The 18,609-nt window shown below is 40.0% G+C and overlaps 1 protein-coding gene across 2 annotated transcripts in view; it reads left to right on the plus strand.

The window, feature by feature from the left end:
• Positions 1 to 18,609, plus strand: part of PDSS2 (decaprenyl diphosphate synthase subunit 2) — a 190,628-nt gene that overhangs the window by 65,601 nt on the left and 106,418 nt on the right. The window contains exon 2 of one of the 2 annotated variants that reach the window (XM_037012283.2): positions 1,106 to 1,240. The exons of the other annotated variant lie outside the window; for it this stretch is intronic. Coding sequence (XP_036868178.1) covers positions 1,106 to 1,240 — 135 coding nt within the window. The remainder of the gene's footprint in view (positions 1 to 1,105; positions 1,241 to 18,609) is intronic. 2 annotated transcript variants of the gene reach the window in all.

An 18,609-nucleotide genomic window follows, 5' to 3' on the forward strand; every position in this document is an offset into this window, starting at 1 on the left:
AGAAAGAGTGATGCCTGGTACTTCGCAGAGAAGCCTGAAGATGTGTCTTGTCTTAAAACTACCAAGCATAACAAGTGGTCCTTTCTAAAATATCTGATTGGAGGCATAAAAGGCAAAGATTTTTCTTAAGTAATGGACTAACTCATTAATTTTGGCTGTGTTAATTTAATTAAGTTAGATTGATTTTTTTTAATTCACTAAGGAAATCTTAATAATTCAATGAATACTATAATACAAATTTTTAATGCTTTAGAACTAAAACATCAATGTTTAGAACATTCAAGAACTATATTTGTATATTATTTATTTATGGCATAATATAATTTATTTGATTAGTGCTCATGAGTATTATTATAAATATTAATTTATTATACTATATTGCCCATGGTTTCTTCTATTTTTTTTTTCATAATGTCATTTAGTTCCTGCATGACAACCATTTGCAGTAGTTAAAACAAAAAAGTATTTCCAGCCTTAGTTATAGTAGAAATTATAAAAGTTCAGTCCTCGTAGCAAAAAAATAAGACATTCCAAATTAAAGCCTTTTTGTTGTCTAGAATGATGCTTTGCATGACAGGAAATAGCAAGGTTTTCACTGATTGCATCCATTTCCATTTTACTTATCAAATAAACTTCTACTTGGATTTGACTTAATCCTTTCAGCCTCGAGCTTCTTGTCTACCTTCTAATCCTTTTTTACCATTCCCTCACCACCAGCGTCCCCAAATCATACCACTTCGTCCAGGCCACACAGTTTGGATTCAGTTGCTGTGGCCCTACCATAAAGCAGTTTGAAACTGGGGGTTCCTCTTGGTATCAGGCTGAGAGGGTGGGCGGAGCACTGGGAAGCCAGGACAAGGAAGGGCAAGGGGGGTGCCGGAACCTCGGGTCACGCAGTCCGAGAGTATTGCTTTGACACCAGCTTTGGCCAGTCTCTCTGCGTGTTTCCTGAACTCATTACTTCCTCCTATTAACTTCCTCCCCCAAATCCTATTTCTTTTCTACAGTCATTGACTGATTCGGGAGTGTGGGTACACTTGCAGCAATTTCCAACCTTTGGCCGACCCGTGAGGGTGTGTTCACCTCCTCTTTCCCTCGTTGGCAGGGGGCTGGTCCAGGACAGTCAGAACAGCCTGCAGCTCAGGGGCCTGGTGGTACTCCTGGTCTCCAAGGCGGCCGGGCCCAGCCACGCGGGTGCTTCGCGTCACACCTATGACATGGTCAGCGGGATCTACTCATGGTAAGAAGAGGTCTGTCTTTTGATCTCGCTCCCCAAGTGGTGTTTTACTGAACAGTAGTCAGTGGAAATCACTGTTTAGTTCTTTGTCATTTTCTGATTCAAGGGTAGATTAAAATATATCGTAGGATTAGGAAAAAAAGGATTTCTATTGTTCTCAACAGGTCTGATAGTCTTGGCTGCCCATTGCATTAACTCTTGATAAATTTCCCCACCATTTGCATCAAATACTTTCATTTCTATCCTGGGCATTTAAAGTTTCCCATTCAGCGGCCCTACCATGGTATCACTGTATCTCTGTAGAGACCTGCCTCTACGTCCCTTAGTCCAAGATTTATTATATTTAAACCTACTCAGAGTAATACCTAGTTGTAAAGTAATGATACAACTACCATTTTAGGAGAAGTGGTGTACTTTAATACTCTATCATTTATTGTATTTTGCTTATTTTTATGGTAAAGTTTTTTATTGAAAATACTAAAATAAATGCTTATATCTCACACATTTGGATTAAAAAGTAAATTTATGACTGTAGTAGTCATTTTGCTGCATATAAAAACAAAAATTTCAGTTTTGCTTTTAAAAAGTTACATATTTTTTAGTAACAGTGTATTAGCAGTAATTTTATTTAATCTTAGTAGTGTGCCTGGCACTGTGTTAAAAGGCTCTGTAGAAGTAATGATCTGCAGGTGGAGTTTGGCACGTGATATTAAAAACACCCTAAAAACATGGGTGACAAGGAAATTTTCCTCACAAAAAGAAGCATTTCTAGAAACTTTGACTTATGGCTCACATGTCTTACTGATGTCCTTTAAAAATCGATCCCCATCTCAGATTTTCTGTTTTATTCCTAGTGGTCTTATCCGTAAATGTTTTTCTCTTCTATAATATTTGGAGATGACTATTGCTTGCCAGCTAGGAAGTCCAGTGATCCTTCCTCATTAACAAGCAAGCAGAATTATTAGTGTGGTTGATACAAATGACCCTCCTCCAGCCGGGGTAATGTTGCAAACCTTTTACTGCCCATCCATACAAGTGTCTTTACTAGAAAGGATATGTTGGGACCATTTCTACAATGATTTATATTTGTACAGTGCTTTGTAGGTCATCGGTCATTTCTCTGACAGTCACCCCAGTAATGCTGCACGTAAGAGTTATCATTGTACATATTTCACTCTTGAGAAAACTGAGATTCAAAAATCTTGAGACTTTTTCAAGGCGGCACAAGCAAATGAGGCAAATCGGTGCTCTAACTGCAGTTCTCTTCCTTTCAAATCTTAGGTGTTTCCTTTCTCAATTCCATTCTGCTTTCCTAGTCTCATTCAGATCATTTCACTTGTAGTTTAGACTAGCCGTTAAATTAGTGACCTAAAAAGGATCTCCTTCTCGTAATTATATCTTTGAAGAACTTCTGAACAGAAAGCAGCTTGGTAAATGCATCTTTAATACATCTGGAACCTTCCCCCCAGCCTATCTGAGTTACAGCTCAGAACTTTATGAAATACATTTATAAAGCGCTCTTGACTGAGTTTAGTTGAAATAACAGGAGAAAATACATAAAGATCTATAATGAATGCTAGTAACCTGCCAGTCCCTTGAAAGCAGGGAGACTTCACATCACCCCGGGGACTGTGCATCTCTCTCCTGTCAGAAGCTTTTGGCTTTCAGTCTGCGGACTTTGACCCTGTTTAACTGTCAGTCATCTGCTCTTGCAGTTGGGTGACCATACAAATCTCTAATGAACAGCAGCTGTGTTTTATTATCGCTAATCCTAAAATAATACTTGAAAAGTATCATTGGACGCATGATAGGTGTTCAATAAATACTTGTTGCATAAATGAATCATCCCCATTTTCCATAAAAAGCAACTAATACTGAGATTAAGACATATCTAAAACCCTCTAGATATAAGCAATAGAGGTTGGTGCTTATATCTGCAGGTGCTGTTACTTATATGTACACAGTACATTGTGATTTGACCTCAGATTTCTCATCTACCTGCTAACAGCTGCATTGCCCTCTGATCCTTCAGAGGAACATAATGCATTTGGTAGATGGTCACTGTACATGAACTTTGTGAAAGAGGAGGTGGTACATTATAATAAACTTTCAAATAATATAAATGCATTTCATACCCAAGTACGTAGAATCCACAATTACATTTAGGGAATAATCCTGCTGTGTGGTTCCAGGCTGTTTTCTATAATCAAACTTGATCTGGTAAGTCATTGTTAATGCTTGGGTATTTTACACACTTGTTAATGTGAAAACATAATTGGCACAGTATTATGAGAAACCATTAATTTGTTTCTCTCCCCCTGAAGTCATTTGTGTGGCTCCTGCTTCCTTAATTGTTCAAGTGTAACTTTTGCTGGAGGCTTGTATTTATAATGCCACGGTGAATTATTTAACATTTGAGGGAAATACTGACTTGGGAGCTTTTTAATTCACCTGCGACTGCTGGGATTTACATTGTTGGTGTTTTTTCACTCATAAACTTGACTTTGATGTCAAGTAATGAGACCTGAGTAATTACCTCAGGGACCAAAAGTAAGTTAGGTGACCTCTTGTTTGGCCTAAGGATATAACTGCTGGCTATAATTTGTGAATGTTTCTAGGGAACTTACTATAGAATGGCCAAGAGAGGTAGAATTTGGACTAAAATGTAATAACTTTATTTTGAAAAACAGGTAAGAGAGCCACATATATGAAAATGCACTATAAATAACTACCATAGCCTTTTGCTAACAAAATTATGGGCTTTAGGTGTATTCCACCAACCGTGACTTTAAAAAAACTGGTTGCAAAGGTGATCAATCAAAAAAGTTTTACTAAATTTACAAGTATCCCTAGGCACTCCCGAGAAAATACTTATAACTTCTTGTTCTATTAATGGTAGGATATTTTTATTTGGGGTATAAAAATGTCATTACAGTCTATAAAACATAGTATTACAAAGTAATAGACTTCACTAATGTAACGTGATTATTAAGTTTAAAGAAATTCAGGTGGGTTTTTTCACTGACGATTCCACTTTCACAGTTGTTTTGGCAAGAACTGACACTGTTATTTCTCATCTATCTGGCAGTTATAAACAGACTGCATATTTTGCCCTCTACCTTCATGACCTGAAATTTCCCTACATCTCTTGCTAACTCTGGTAAAAGAGATGGCAACAAGCTTGCCAAACGCGTTTTCCTTTTGTCCTGAGTGTCCCGCTGGACGACCTGTCCCAGCTTGGTGCATCTTTATATCTCCCCAGTGCCTTGGGCATAGTATTCATTTAAATCTTTGGATGACTAAATCTTTCGTGTAACATAAGTGGCCTAGACCAAAATAAACATTTGAATCACACATTTAACAGTAGGGACTGTGTCTTGCACTAACTATACCTTATTCTGCTCTTTGCAATCTCTTAAATTAGGATGTGAGCTATAATCAGACCCTAAAGCACTCACTCTTCACGGAACATGAAGAAGTCTTCATTTTTTAACTTAGGTATTATCTAAAGCAATATATACTGTGATGTGGAAAGGAAGAAAGTACTAGTAGAATCTCATGCACACAGAAAAAACAAGAAGTGTTGCAGAATATCTTGTAAAATTTTTTTAATCCCATCAAAAGTTTATTTTGTTTTTTTCCCCTCACTTTTGATCTATTCCTTCTCTTACTGCATTTTACTTACCATCCTGGCGACTACATGGCTTGCAGTGTCACTGACAGGTCTCTGGCTTGTCTGAGTTTGCGTTGCCCTCGACTGCCGTTCCAGGGGAGGAAGACGAGCCGCTGCTGGGGACCAGTGCGGTGGCAGGGCCCCTTCAGGCCGGCCGGTGACCTGGTGAGGAAGAACGGTCACGGACTGGTCATTCTCTGGGTTCACCTGTAGTGCGACCCAAGAACACTGTGCTCTGTGTGCTGCTGAACGCAGTTCAGACGATCCATTTTCTCTGTATTACCCCAGCCTTCAGCACGTTCCTACTACATAGCTAGATGGCAGTCAATGACTATTCGATCGTGTTTGGACAATAATAATAGTAACACATATATGTTATCATTATCAGTTATTCTTGAAGTAAGAACAATCTTCCTAAAAGGTTCCCAAAACTCAACCTAAAAACAAAAAGATTAGCATGTGACTGTGCAAAAGATAATTCTTCAGTAGAAAAAATTCCCATACAATCAAAAGGTAAATGCCAGAATTACAAAAATATTTGCAGTGTACCTGACAAAAGGCCAATTTTTAATAAACTAATCAGTTGAAGATATTATACATCAGGAAAAAGAAGATAATACAACACAAATATGGGCAAAAGACACAAACAGGCTGTTCAGTGAAGAAAAATCATAGATGGTTCCCGGACAAAAGGGAAAAAGGGCCAGACCTCATCATAAAGGGTCAATTAAAACAAAATCACAGTTCTTCCCTATCAGTTTGGCAAAGATTAAAATGTTTGCTACTAAATATTTGTGAGCGTGTAAGGAAAGAGGCACAAATGTTTTGTTTATAGGGATGTTCATTAATTGGTATAGCTGCTTAGAGAACAATTTGGTAAGAGCTGTAAATTTTATTTTAATTGAGCTTTGATTTAGCAAAATTGCATGCTGATATATTAACATAAGGGCTCCAAGATATATGTATAAAATGCTCTTTGTAGCATAGTTTGTAAGAACAACAACAAAAAGAAACAACCAAGTGTTCACCAGTGGGGCACACGTTGTCACTGATGCAAGGCAGTATCAAATTGTGGTTGGAAGAACTGAGGAGATCTATCTCAAAGAATCATGTGAAAAAAGCAAGATGCAGACAAGTATTAGAGTTTGTCCCCATTGGGGGATGAGTGGGTGGGCAGTGGGTTTTTATATGTGTGGAAAGAGCTTCAGAGAACACATGGGGAGCTGTTATTGGTGGTCATCACCTCTGGGGAGTGACAGCTGGTAGGAGGAAGTGGGTTGGAGAGACTTTGGTCACTTTATGTGCTCTTCAGTGGTCTGAATTATTTTTAACTGGGTGTATGTTTCACTTACAGACTTCTTAAAACCAGGTGAAAACTGGTAATTAGCTTAGTCCCGCTTTTAAAATGAGGGTCTTAGCATCCCTGAGCTGACCTGAACTTTTATCTTTTGCACTTTTTGACAAGACCAAATATCCTATGAAAATGCACTAACTATAGTTTTTTTTTAAATAAAGGAGTGAAGCAGAGTGATATTTTTAGACTAACTTTGTGTCCTTGTTAAAATGACACCATCAGTGTCTTGGTAACTGTGCTCATTCTTTTGCAAGTCAGCATATTATTCAATTGATTACAGTTAAATTAATGATTTATATGCTAAGGTAATTGTTGAGCTTCAAGCACTAATCACAGAAGAAGCATTATAAACAAAACTGTAGGTTAAATCTAGTAAACGTCTTAATAAAATTACTGACCTTAACATGACTTTCTCTTCTAAGAGGAAATCGGTCAGGTCTGGTGTGCTGGTATAGAAGAGGCGCTGGCGAGATACGTAGAGGCTTATGTGGAATCTTAATTTAAGGAGCAAAGTGGAGAATATAAAAGCTGTGAAAGAAGCAAGTTTTACTTTGTGGTTTATTTTTAATAAATCTTTAAATTTAGGGAATTGTTCTTGGTCTCAGCTGTAAATATTTTAGTTCATGATTTATCATTTTAAGTGGTACTGATTCATGTCTGATGACTTCTAGTCATGGTAACCATAGGCTGTGACTGCCAACTCTCACCTTCACACCACACATTAGAATTTGTCTAGCACTCTACTATTAATTAAATGGGTTAATTTTAAAGTACTGCCTTAAAAAAAGTGTCTAGCACTTAAAAATGTCTAACAAAATTAAGAAACCACAATTCCCTTGGGGACTGACCAAATCAAAAACACCTTCAGAAATGAGACTTAAGTGTGAGCATGTTAATCATTATTATTTATTTAGGGCTCAATTATAATAACATGTAATAATTAATTTTGAAATGTATAGCATAGTTCATAAATACATAAAATAGTTATGGTTATTATTTGTTTAAGGTGACATGTAAATGCTAGGAAAGAGTCTGAAAGGGACATCACCCGTCTGATAATAAATAACAGTGGCTGCAGGAAGTGGTGGGGGAAGGTCTGGGATCAGGTGTAGGGAAATCGTCATAGGGGACTTTATTTGTAATGTTTGATTTTTTTATAAGGAAATCCATTCATATTATTTTGTGTAATTCAAATTAACTTGAAAAGTCAAAGAAAGTTATATTTCATATTTATAAAGCAATAAAACCTATTGAAGAAATGTATCTTTTTGTACTACAAGAACCTTGAAAATGAGGAGTGTTTATTGATGGTGACTTTTAAAATAATTATGCTGAATAATTGAATTTAGAGTAGGCTTTTGAAGTTAGTTTCCTAAAGATATCTCTGCTCTTTTTCAGAGAAATCTCAGGAGATGGACGTATATGCAGGTTGATTCCATACTCTTATTGATTGTATTCCACTTATAACAATAAACTCCAGATACAAATCTAGCAATATTACTAATTCATTACAAGCAGTACTTATTTACTTCATTAACTTTTTATTGTTATTTTCAACTTACACAGCATGCACAAATGCAGCCATTATATGTTGGGCAAAGAAGGGGGAGAGGCTCTTTATGTTCAACATACTGCGCATCGGAAGTCATCACTTCACCGGAGCTGTTGGAGAGACACGAAGCAGGCGCAGCCTCTTACAAAACAAGTGTAATTAATGGCAAAGGATGTGGGCCCAGCTACACATCTACTCAGCTGAGACTTTTTATATATAAATGTCTCGCTGTAGCTTAGCTTGCCCGACTACATCACAGCAAAATACAAGCTGCGTAAATTGTTTTGTTAATGGTAAAGAAGTTTAAGCCTTTTCCTTAAAGGGTGATACTTTGAGGTGTGAGAAGCCACAGTCAAAGGCCATGTGCAGTGACTAACGCTGCATTTTACAGTGCATGGTTCTCGGTGTTCACCAGAGTAAATGTTAGTTTTATGTGGTAGAAGACTTGGAGTCACTTAAAATGTTTAGTGGCAGAGTTTGCTTAACAGCTTGATAACTTAATATTGATCCTGTGAATCCCAACTCAAGGCCCACCCAGTGGTAAACAGTGCGGTGTGATAGAGACATGCGTAGAGGGCCAGAGACCTGAGTTCTTGTCTGAAATCTGTAACTGATTAGTTATCTGACCTTACACAAGTCACTTCATCACTCTATGTGATTACTCATCTGTAAGATGGGGATGATACTGGCCTTCAAGTCAGGGAGCTCAGCAGAGCACATACTCGGCTGGTTCGGGTAGCATGTGGTCCAGTACAGCACATCCTGACCATCTCCCCTCTGCAAAGCACAGGGCTGAACATTGAGGGAAGTGTAAATATCAGTAAGAGATAGTCTGACTTCAGGTGACAAGTGTAGGAAGCAATTTTATGCACTAGTAGCCTTCTGACACTACTGGTGCAATTTCATTTCTCCAACTCTGTTTCTGGAACTTAACTTCTAGAGCTGTAACCATACTCATTATTGGGTCCACAATCTAACCATGTTCACTGGCCGCCCTTTGTTTTACTAAAGACAGGTAGTCCTTGACACCCCTCTCATAAGGTGCTGAGAGAGGACCGACACCTACAGGCGGCTCAGGGCCTGAGGCACTTCTTCCTCTCTATGTCCCTGGGCTTTCATCTGGGACTGTGTAGGTGTTAGTGGTGATGACAGAGGCGAAGAGCGCCAGTTCTCAAAATTCCTCAGCACAGCAGCAGACAGTTCCCAGCAGCCCTGGGGTAAAAGTGGGGAAAGTAAAGGCGCGATCGTGGTTGTTCTTTGCCTCCAAGGGAAGGGTACCTGCAAAAGAATGATCAACTTAGTAAAGTTGTTAGACTTGCCCAGGCAGGAGGGCAGGCTGAGGGAGTCCAAGCGTAGGGAGGAAATCGTGGTCAAGGCCTGACGATTTTGAGGGCCCAGATCACAGGGGTGGAGGCAGTAATGCAGTGAGAGAGCTGAGACAGCAGGGGTTGTAGGTGGAAAGTGGGGTATCTGAAATGAAGAGCTCAGAAGCAGTGAATGGTTAAGTGAGGCTGGCAGAATGTAGTAGAGGCTGAACCGAGTAAACTGAGAGAGCGCAGGGTGGGCCCTTCTCGGGGCTGAAGTCGCCCAGGGAGACAGCAGAGTGGAGCCAGGCGCTGGGGAGTTGGGAGGGACCGAGGAGGGGCGGTGATGCGAAGCGGGGCTGGCTTCAGAGGAGTAGTGGTTTTCTCAGGAGGGTGAGGAGGTGAGGCGATCCCAGCCCCATGGTTTCTGTAGGAGGTTGGCCCTTGGCTTGTGGGAAGTTAAGTATATCCACTCACACAGGTGCACGGATTTCCAGACACCAGAAAGAGCCGTGGCTTAATTAAAGCCAGAATTAGAGGGAATGTCCTGCCTGGAATGAATCTTCAGAACACTTCCAACATTGTTTTGTGATGAGTAATTTATGTTTTCCCACTAGGCTGTACCTTCTAGAGTTCAGGGCCTGTGTTTTAGTCACCTGCCAGCCCAGCACCCCTCACCACTCGAGCCTTCTGTCATGTTTTGTGCCTTTGAGGCACTGGTGCATCTAGTAGTAAGTTGTACACCTATGTTATCTTTCTGCTAGCTTTGTTCATTCACTCAACTGACTTCATTCAATAATCATTTGTTGAGCACCTGCTATGTGCAAAACTAGCTGTGGTAAATACAGAAAAATAACAATTACTACTATAGCTAACATATAATCAAGTGTTCTATATGTGTGGTACTGTTCTGTGTGCTTTATTAATTCATTTAATCCCAAAAAAATCACTTTGGAAACAAGCTTAGGGAAATTCAATAACTTGATCAAGTTTATAGTATAAGTAAGTGGCCAAGTTGGCATTTGAACCCCACTGAACCATAGAATCCATGTTCTGTCCCTCACTGTAGACAGCCTCTGGGCTAGGGTGCCCTCAGTATTTTCTTACTCCTCTCGACATCCTCATTACTAAACACAAATTTTTATGTTCTGTGTTTGGTGTAGCAGGTAGAAACCGGGTCATGAGCCTTGTCTTGGGCCTCCAGGGCCGTAGCGCTATGGTGGACCCTCAAGAGCACCATGAATTATGTCAATTATTGAGACAAAATTTCCTTTTCTCTTGAGGTTGAGTGTGGGTCATGGCAGGGCTCTATACAATTTGAAAATAGAAACTTAGGTTTGCAGGCGCTATCTCTTTTACTGTAAATTTCCTTTCACAGATTTATTCTTTATCTGGTGGGGAATACAGATACCTGCATATTCTCTTTGACACAGGAACCGTTTTTTAAACGGTTTTTAGACAGAGAACCAAGTGTATTTCATTTGTCATTAGTCCAGAAATGCTCAGTGCTACAAATTTTGGTACTGAAGACCATTACATTTGTACTGTTTGGAGACACTGTTTCACGGAAACACTTGACTAATTATGCATCTGCAAGCCCCGTGGCTGTCCATGGGTAATTCACATACTGCAGTGATGTGAAACTTACTCTGCTGTAGTAATCTGTAGTTACTCTGTTTTAATTACTTATATATTCATTGAAAATAATGATGTGATGGATTTTTAAAGTCTGTGCAGAAGAGAATCAACAAACTCAGATGCAAAACAGTTTCCACCCTTTCTTTCCAAAGATACAGTTAATCACTTGAACACTATCCAACAAAGTAGAAAACTGGCAGACTTTTCTTTGCAGCAGGCTATGTAAAAATGTTTATAATTTACAGCTTATTATGCCATGCAAGCAACTGTGTTCTCCGTGAAGAAGAGTGAGAAAATACGGCTGTGAAATTACTTAACTCCCCTTTGTTAGTTGTTTACTTGCAACAGAGGAAGGATACTTTGCACTTAAAATGCATTACTGCATTTAATTTTATATCATTCAATTCAGATCTCTAAAAAATTAGGAATTTACTTTTATCTCTATGGATAGGCCAGAACAATTTTAATTTAATGAAAACAATAAGCTGAAAATTCAGTATTGTCAGGGAATTTGGTGGACTAGGACTAAATTATGAGGATTTAATTCAATTTATGGCGTCAGTTTTGCAAAACCTGGTTTTCTTTTTAACACACCTGCAGTGCATAATGGCTTGTGATTTTCAAAAGTACCTTATGCAGATTTTGTTGTATATTGTCTAGAGCACTTTGGCCGGAAGTTAATCTTCCTCAGGAACAATTAGAAGGGTAGGCAAGGAACTTGAACCTCTCTGTAATCCATTGAACAGATCCGCCCGTTTTAGGGTTTTGGTAACATTTTCTAATTTTATTGGTTCCCATCTGAGATTCGTAAAGCCCCCAGCATCACATACCACACTGTCTTTGCTGGTGCACCTTCTCCGTGTGTCTCCTACGCTACTGCAAGTTTACACTCAATGAACATGCCCCAGACCAGGACCTACGTTTTGGTGGGAAAGCGGTTTCTCTGTGAAGAGCTACCTGCCCAAGGCTGGCTTTTCGGAGCTCCACCTTGTGGGACGGCCTTCGGGGAAAGAAGTCCCTAGTGAGGCATGTGGAACCCTGGAACGGAGCGTAAAGTCTATAGGCTTTTCCTTTTATTCCTGGGCTCTAAATAGGGCGAGAGCTTTCGGTTTTGTTCGCACTTCCCTGAAGGTATAAGAGAGGAAACAATTACCCATAGTTAAGTATTCAGGACACTCAAAACAACGTGATCGATTTTTCTGTTCTCCCTTTTGTTCTAGAATTAATTGAGAAGCTGGGGGCTCTGTGATACTGGATTAGTTCTTATTAATCACATACCCTTTCTTTTCCATAATACGAATCATCAGATACTGAGCACATTTAAATGGAAATTTATTATTTCTCATATGTTTTTGAGAAAAAATGGATCATTACCTTAGGAAAAGTAGGGTTGCTATGTCAATCAAGTCTTTATCATCTCTGTTGTCATTGTCCCCCTTAAGGAACTTTTTGGTATAAAGACATATTTTACAATCACAGGACAATTTCCTTGTTTTCTACTTAGAACCTTTTTTCCAAGTTAAACATTACAAGAGCCTAAAAGTCATCTCTGATTGTGTGAAAATAAAATATTGGGCATCATGATTTAGTCTGTTTCCTTGGCTTCTTCCTTTTGGGTGAGCAGAGACCCGAGCTGTGCGGGAGCCTGGCCCTCGGGGTGGGAGGATGGGGTGCCTGGCCTCACTCTCCGCTGACCTCTCCTGGCCTCCTCCCGGTGCCCTGTAGCTGCGGACGGCCGCTCCCTTGCAGAGGAAATGCCTGGGGTGGTAAAGGCGGGTGGCCGAGGAAAAGAGGAGGGAAATTAGCCCGGGTAGACTTTGCGGTGGTAACCTCCCAACCGCTTTACCCCCAGGACTCCCACCCGCCTGGAAAGAAGAGTTTGTTTGCCAAACACACTTCCGTGTAAAATGATGATTACTTGATTTTCCATTTTGTTACACTTGGAACAACCTGAGCATATAATGACCATGAGATAACGTGGCTATCACATCCTAATGTGTACAAAACTAAAGGAAACTGAAATTTGCATCAGCAGATCTGCTTTTATCCAGGGGTCAATGAATGCCTTTCCTTAGACACTTTGGAAAGAGGCAGATAACTGAGCTCTGTGAGGACTTCTTTACCTGCTATGAAGAATCCTTAAAGATGCAGGAACGCCAGACAGGGAACCTCTGAGCTAGGCAGTCTCATCAGGCCAAGTGGGTACAGATACTTGGGCTGTAGAAATTATGACCATTACTAGTTCAGTGCCATTTCAGACAGTAGAAATGACCACCCCTTGTTATTGCTGTAAGTGATGAATACTGTATCAGAAGCTTTTATTTTTACACATAGAATAAGGAGCTGGAGATGAAACCAAAGGCCCTAATGGTTTCCAAGGCAGAGGTGCTCTTTCCTAAAGCTATGAGGTCACGTAAGGTTTTAATCTATGTACCATCTTTGGAGAACACGTGGTCATCAAACCTGGATCTCAGACATCTTTACATCCGAGATAAAATAGTAGGCCCATCACACATATGGAAGGAGGCTCTATTTCTAGGAGCTTCGTGAAGCCTGTGATTCAGGCTCTGAGCTTATCGCTCTGGGTGGCCGGTGTCCTCTCAGCTCATCGCACTTTCGTCTCGCTCTCCTGCCTCGTTTTCCCCACATGTACTAATGATGCTTTTTGTCCGTTACTGACTATCATGTAGTAATACCTAAACATCTTAAACTCTCTAGAAGAAGGCAGAGGTGACAGCAAGGGGGTAAATTACAGTCTGTAAAGTAGTGGGAAGAAAAGACACACTGCCAGGCAGTGGCCCTGGCAGGCCTCTGGGTGCCCTGCGGAGTGGCCGCCCATGTCCTTCTCTGTCCAGCGCTTCACAGCCTCATCCTTGTTTTGTTCCATGAACAAAACATCATCACACACAGTAACTCAGGGCAACAAACGACCCGTACAGGACCCCATGGCTTTTTCCCTGTCTGTGGCTCAGCGACACAAGTTCTTACTGTTGTGTTAGGGTCAGCGTCTCTTGGTGCTCTGTACCTTTCGTGACTTCTGATGTCCTGAGGCGTTTCCTGGTAGGAAAAGATTGAACCAATCAAACCTCAGAAGTCAGGAATGATGCTGCAACCATTTACACAAAGCTATACATATGTAGTATATACATAGTTATAGATGTAGTTTCATGTATAGTTTTTAAACTCTGGTATATGGCATATATACCATAGCTGGGACAGAATGACACTTCCATTTAAAAAGAAAATGCTTCTGTAATAATCTGATTATACCTGAACTAGGTACCATACCACAAGAAATAAGTCAATGTATTCTCTGTCCGCTAAGAGATTATTATCTTTTACGTGTATTCTGAGAGTGGGTACACATTTATTAGACATAAAATAGCTCACACTTTTGTCAGTTTACAAGGAACGCAACAAGGACTTGACTCATTTGCCGGGATAAAGACCAGTGAGAGTAGCCATCGAAATTCAAAATTTGGTCATGGCAACTGATTCAGTGAGACTTATGACTGATGTTTCATGTTTGGTTAACAGTAAAGAGATCATACACTTATCTCTCGGAAATTTAATCGACCAGACATGGACCTAACTAGGGAATGTTCACCTTAAGATACATGTCTTTAACATTTAAAGCATCCTCATGTAGACTGTTCTAGAACTTCCTTGCCGATTCATTTCATGAAGTCCGTCATTCAACTTCAGGATGCTTCTAATTTGGATCAGCTTCTGAAAGAGATTCCTTAAAGTTGTATATTCTGATTCTATGAGGCAGACCATCCCACTTCTCTCCCCACTCCGCATGCTCCGTGTCTTTCTCCCCCACAGTTCTCTGCTAAGTAGAACCACCCCGTAGGTCCCACTGTGCGCCACTTCCTGTGGGAATTCTTCCCTTACCCCACGGGGCTTGGCTCGGGGCCCCTTGCTCTGGGCTGCCTTGGTGCTCTGTGCCTGCTCCTGTGACAGCAAACACCGCCCAGAACTGAAACCGTTTGGTTTCCTGTCTGAATCCTTCACTGATCTGCCCGTGGGCTTGAGACCTGAGCTATGGTTTTCTTCCATTTTTGGTCTTTTTTTTAAGGAATCCTCAGAGCCTATCATAGAGTTTAACATGTGGCAGACACTCGGTAAATGTTCATTAAATGAAAACAAGGGATCCTTGAATATCCACTGCAGTTGCAGTCTGTTAATAATAAAATATGGGGAAAGTGTATTTGAACTATTATTCTTCTAACTGTAATGAATTTTAACATTTTATTAACGACTGATCACGACTTAGAAATCTCGTTAAAAGACCCTTTGGTGCAACTGTTTACCATGTTAGTCATTCAAATGCTGCTCACCAGCTGTCTGATGATCTGACAGAATCCATCAAGGAGATATTATTTAGCAGTATCTGTTTTAGTTTTTGTAGCTTGCTCCAAGATCCGCCTTCTTGACCAGATCTTTCTAGTTATAACAGTTATATTCCAAAATTATAATTTATTAAGTATGAGTAAATATGGGGTTACCACAAAGATGACGAACTAGGTTATCCTTTTAAGAAAATAAGTATTTATAGCGGTAATTGAATATGTAACCAAACTGCACAAAGGCAGTGTAAAAAGTGTTTAAAAATAAGTTGATGTCAATGAAGCATTTCAAAGTATAGGTTGGCACTTCATCATTAACTTTAATTTTGTGACTTTGTCAGTTGATGTCACAACCTTAGTGTTATTTTTAAAATAGTTTTTTTTGGGGTATTTAATTAAGTAATGTGGTGTTTGCTTATTTCAAACAGTCTGTCTTTGTCCCTGTCAAAGCCATGCAGGCCGGACATTGCTTTCCTTTTCTCTTTTGTTAGTGTCCTGTGTTAGGTAATCATTTCACAAATAATAGATTCCAGGGACCTTTGATCCACCATTACTGTAAAATAAAATAGAACTTAATTTTTTTCTGGGCATAATGGTTTTAACCTTGTGTACTAATTTGACTGTGCTTGTGGGGGCAGAGCCTTAAATGAGACACAAATGAAGGAAAAATTGCTGCTGCTGCCACTGTATATCTAATGAGCACTGTGTGATAAACCGTAACCTCTTTGACATTTCTCTGGAAAGCGGCGTGATTATTTTGGATGGCTGGCCCTTTGTGGATGGCTCATTACGGTCTGGCATAATATGTATTGATAGAGACTGTAATTGTCAACTCCTATTTGACATGCTGCCCCTAATAAATGTGGTTTGCATCACTGGAGCCCACTAATGGTTATAGAGAAACTGTAATTAAAGAAAAAAATGGTATATATTTTAGGTTAAAAAATTGTATCTGTGTATGTAAAATGTCTCTATGGAGAATTGCCTGCTCGCCAGCACCATCCCCCCTCCCCCACCCCACCTTTGCAGCTTCTTGCCCTGTAGCATTTGAAGCTTCCCCTGAGGATTGGAGCTCTTTTGTCAGTATAAGGCCAACATGTGACAGGACCCTCGTGTGTGTGCGTGTGCGTGTGCATGTGCATGTGTGTGTGTGTGTGTGAGAGAGAGAGAGAGAGAGATTTTCCTCCACACATTGACAAAGATGTGACAGTATGAATAGCTTCTTCTGTGTATGTATAAGTCCCATTAGGCTGTAGTTTATAGTTCTGGGTTCAGCTCAGAAAGTTAATACCTAAAAAGACAGACATTCCCATATTATTTGGCTTTCCTATGGTTTTCTTTGACTTTACTTTTTTCCTAACTTTTATTCTCATTTTGTTATAAGAAATTTATGTTCTGTGGTAGAGAAAAAGGATACCCAAGAAGCCAAATTACTATGAAATTGGAATCACAGGGCTATTTAAGACCCACAGAATACTTTACATAATATTTGGGCTTGAAAAAATATGAATCAAAGATTAGAACTGTGCCTATCTCATGTTATAAAACAGATGGAGGCCTAGTCCATTTATGTCTGAAAATGTAGATGGAATCCCAGAGAATATTTTTGTTATCCACTGTGTAATTATAATATACTCTGAACTTCTGCATGAGGAAATGTACTCTTGATTTATATACTATAGTTTGTGGTTTTTATGAAACGAAATCCTCAGCATAGCACATGAAAGTAGAACATGAACAAATATTTTTATTTCCTGGAGTAGGACTAGAAAATCATGTGAAAACTTTGGCAGCCCCCAGGTTTTTTCTTAGCAATGTGAAGACTGATACCATAATTTTTTGGCTAAGGAAACAAAGGCCCATTTTCACCAGTCTAGTGAAGACAGTACCTGTTGGAAGAGCGTGGCTCTGTATTTGTCCACCCGTGGTTTTGAATCGTGGTCCTGTCCATTTGTCTAGGCAAATTTCCTGACCTTTCTGAGCCCCAGTGTACCATGTGCGAAAATAGGGAGAATACTGCCTACCTAGCACAGCTGCTGTAAGGACCATGTGTGAAAAACACGTGAGGTTCTTAAAGGCAGTATTGTTGGCACCTAGTAGGTACTCAATAAACACTGTATTTCTCCTTGCCCTTCATCCCTCTGCCTCCCCAGGTGACCACATTTCTAATCTCTGGTGCATTCTCTGCTCTCTCAAGGGTGTTCCGTCCATGAAATAAACAATTTAAATTTTGTTAGGTTATAATAGCTAATACTTATTAGCAGCCAGGCCCTATTCTACTTTTCTTACATGCATTAACTCACTGAATCCTCACAGCAACCCTAAGAAGTTATCATCATCCCCATTTAACAAATGGAAAGAAACGGAAGCACACGTAGGTGAAGCAGCTTGCCCGGAGTGACACGGTGACAGGGCCAGCGTTTGAAGCCACGCAGTCTGACGCCAGAGCCTGGATCTGGGCCACTCGGCTGCACCGTCTGAGCAGTTCACGTCTTCTTGTGTTGCTAAGACAAAGGGAAAGAGCGGGTCCTGGTCGGGTTCTAGAGAGACCCGGCCCGCCTCCCTTTGTGCGTCTGTTTGCCAGTGGCGATGGCAGTAATAGAGACCGTGTGCTGAGCACAGACCACGTGCTAGGCACTGTGACCTCATTCATGTCTCACAGCAATCTTAAAGGGTCAGTAGTGATATCCCCTTTATAGAGATGAGGACAGTAAAGCTTGGAGATGTTAAATAGTTTAGCCAACATTGCACAGCCAATAAGTGGCAGTTCTGGGACTTCAACCAGGTCTTTCTTACTCCAAACTCCTATTCTTAATAGCTGCAGTGTACTTACCATATTTTGTTGCCATTATCTGCTTTTGTCTTTCTTACAACCAGATTACAAACCCTTCAAGGACTACACTGTGTCTTACTCATTTTTAACTCCAGATCTTATCAGAATTGTGCTTTAGAGAAGAAAGAAATGGAATAGTAAAACATGCTTATTTTTGCTAAATGTACTTGAATTTTAAATGTGTTTTTAATGAGTTTACATGTAATTTTCTTTTGACTTAATAATACATCAAACCGAGAAAACCACTTACAGACAGTTTTGGGTAGGTTATTCTAGATCTTCTGCTTTAGGATTTTAATCAAATATTAAATGAAATATTTGTAATTGATAATTTAACAATGTAAATATCCAACAAAGGGTAGCCCTGAATAACTCAGGCTATGCCATTAATAATAAGAACAATGATAAGGTCTTTATAGAATTACAGAGGACTCAAACTGCTGATGTTGTCAGGGATTCAGAATGACAGCCACCTACCTTCGGCCCCGAGAAATAACCCAGCATCCTTCCCTTACCTCGGGGTTGACCCCAAGGCTTCTCAGGATTCCTGGCGTGGTCCTTTCCTCATGGTAGGATGATACCCTTAAGATTGGAAGGCAGTTCAGTTGTGGGCTATTTAAATTCTTACTTAAACTTAAGGCCCAGGGAGGCCAAAAACTGTGGGTA

Source organism: Manis javanica, chromosome 13 (assembly GCF_040802235.1).
Source record: "Manis javanica isolate MJ-LG chromosome 13, MJ_LKY, whole genome shotgun sequence".
Lineage (NCBI taxonomy): Eukaryota > Metazoa > Chordata > Mammalia > Pholidota > Manidae > Manis > Manis javanica.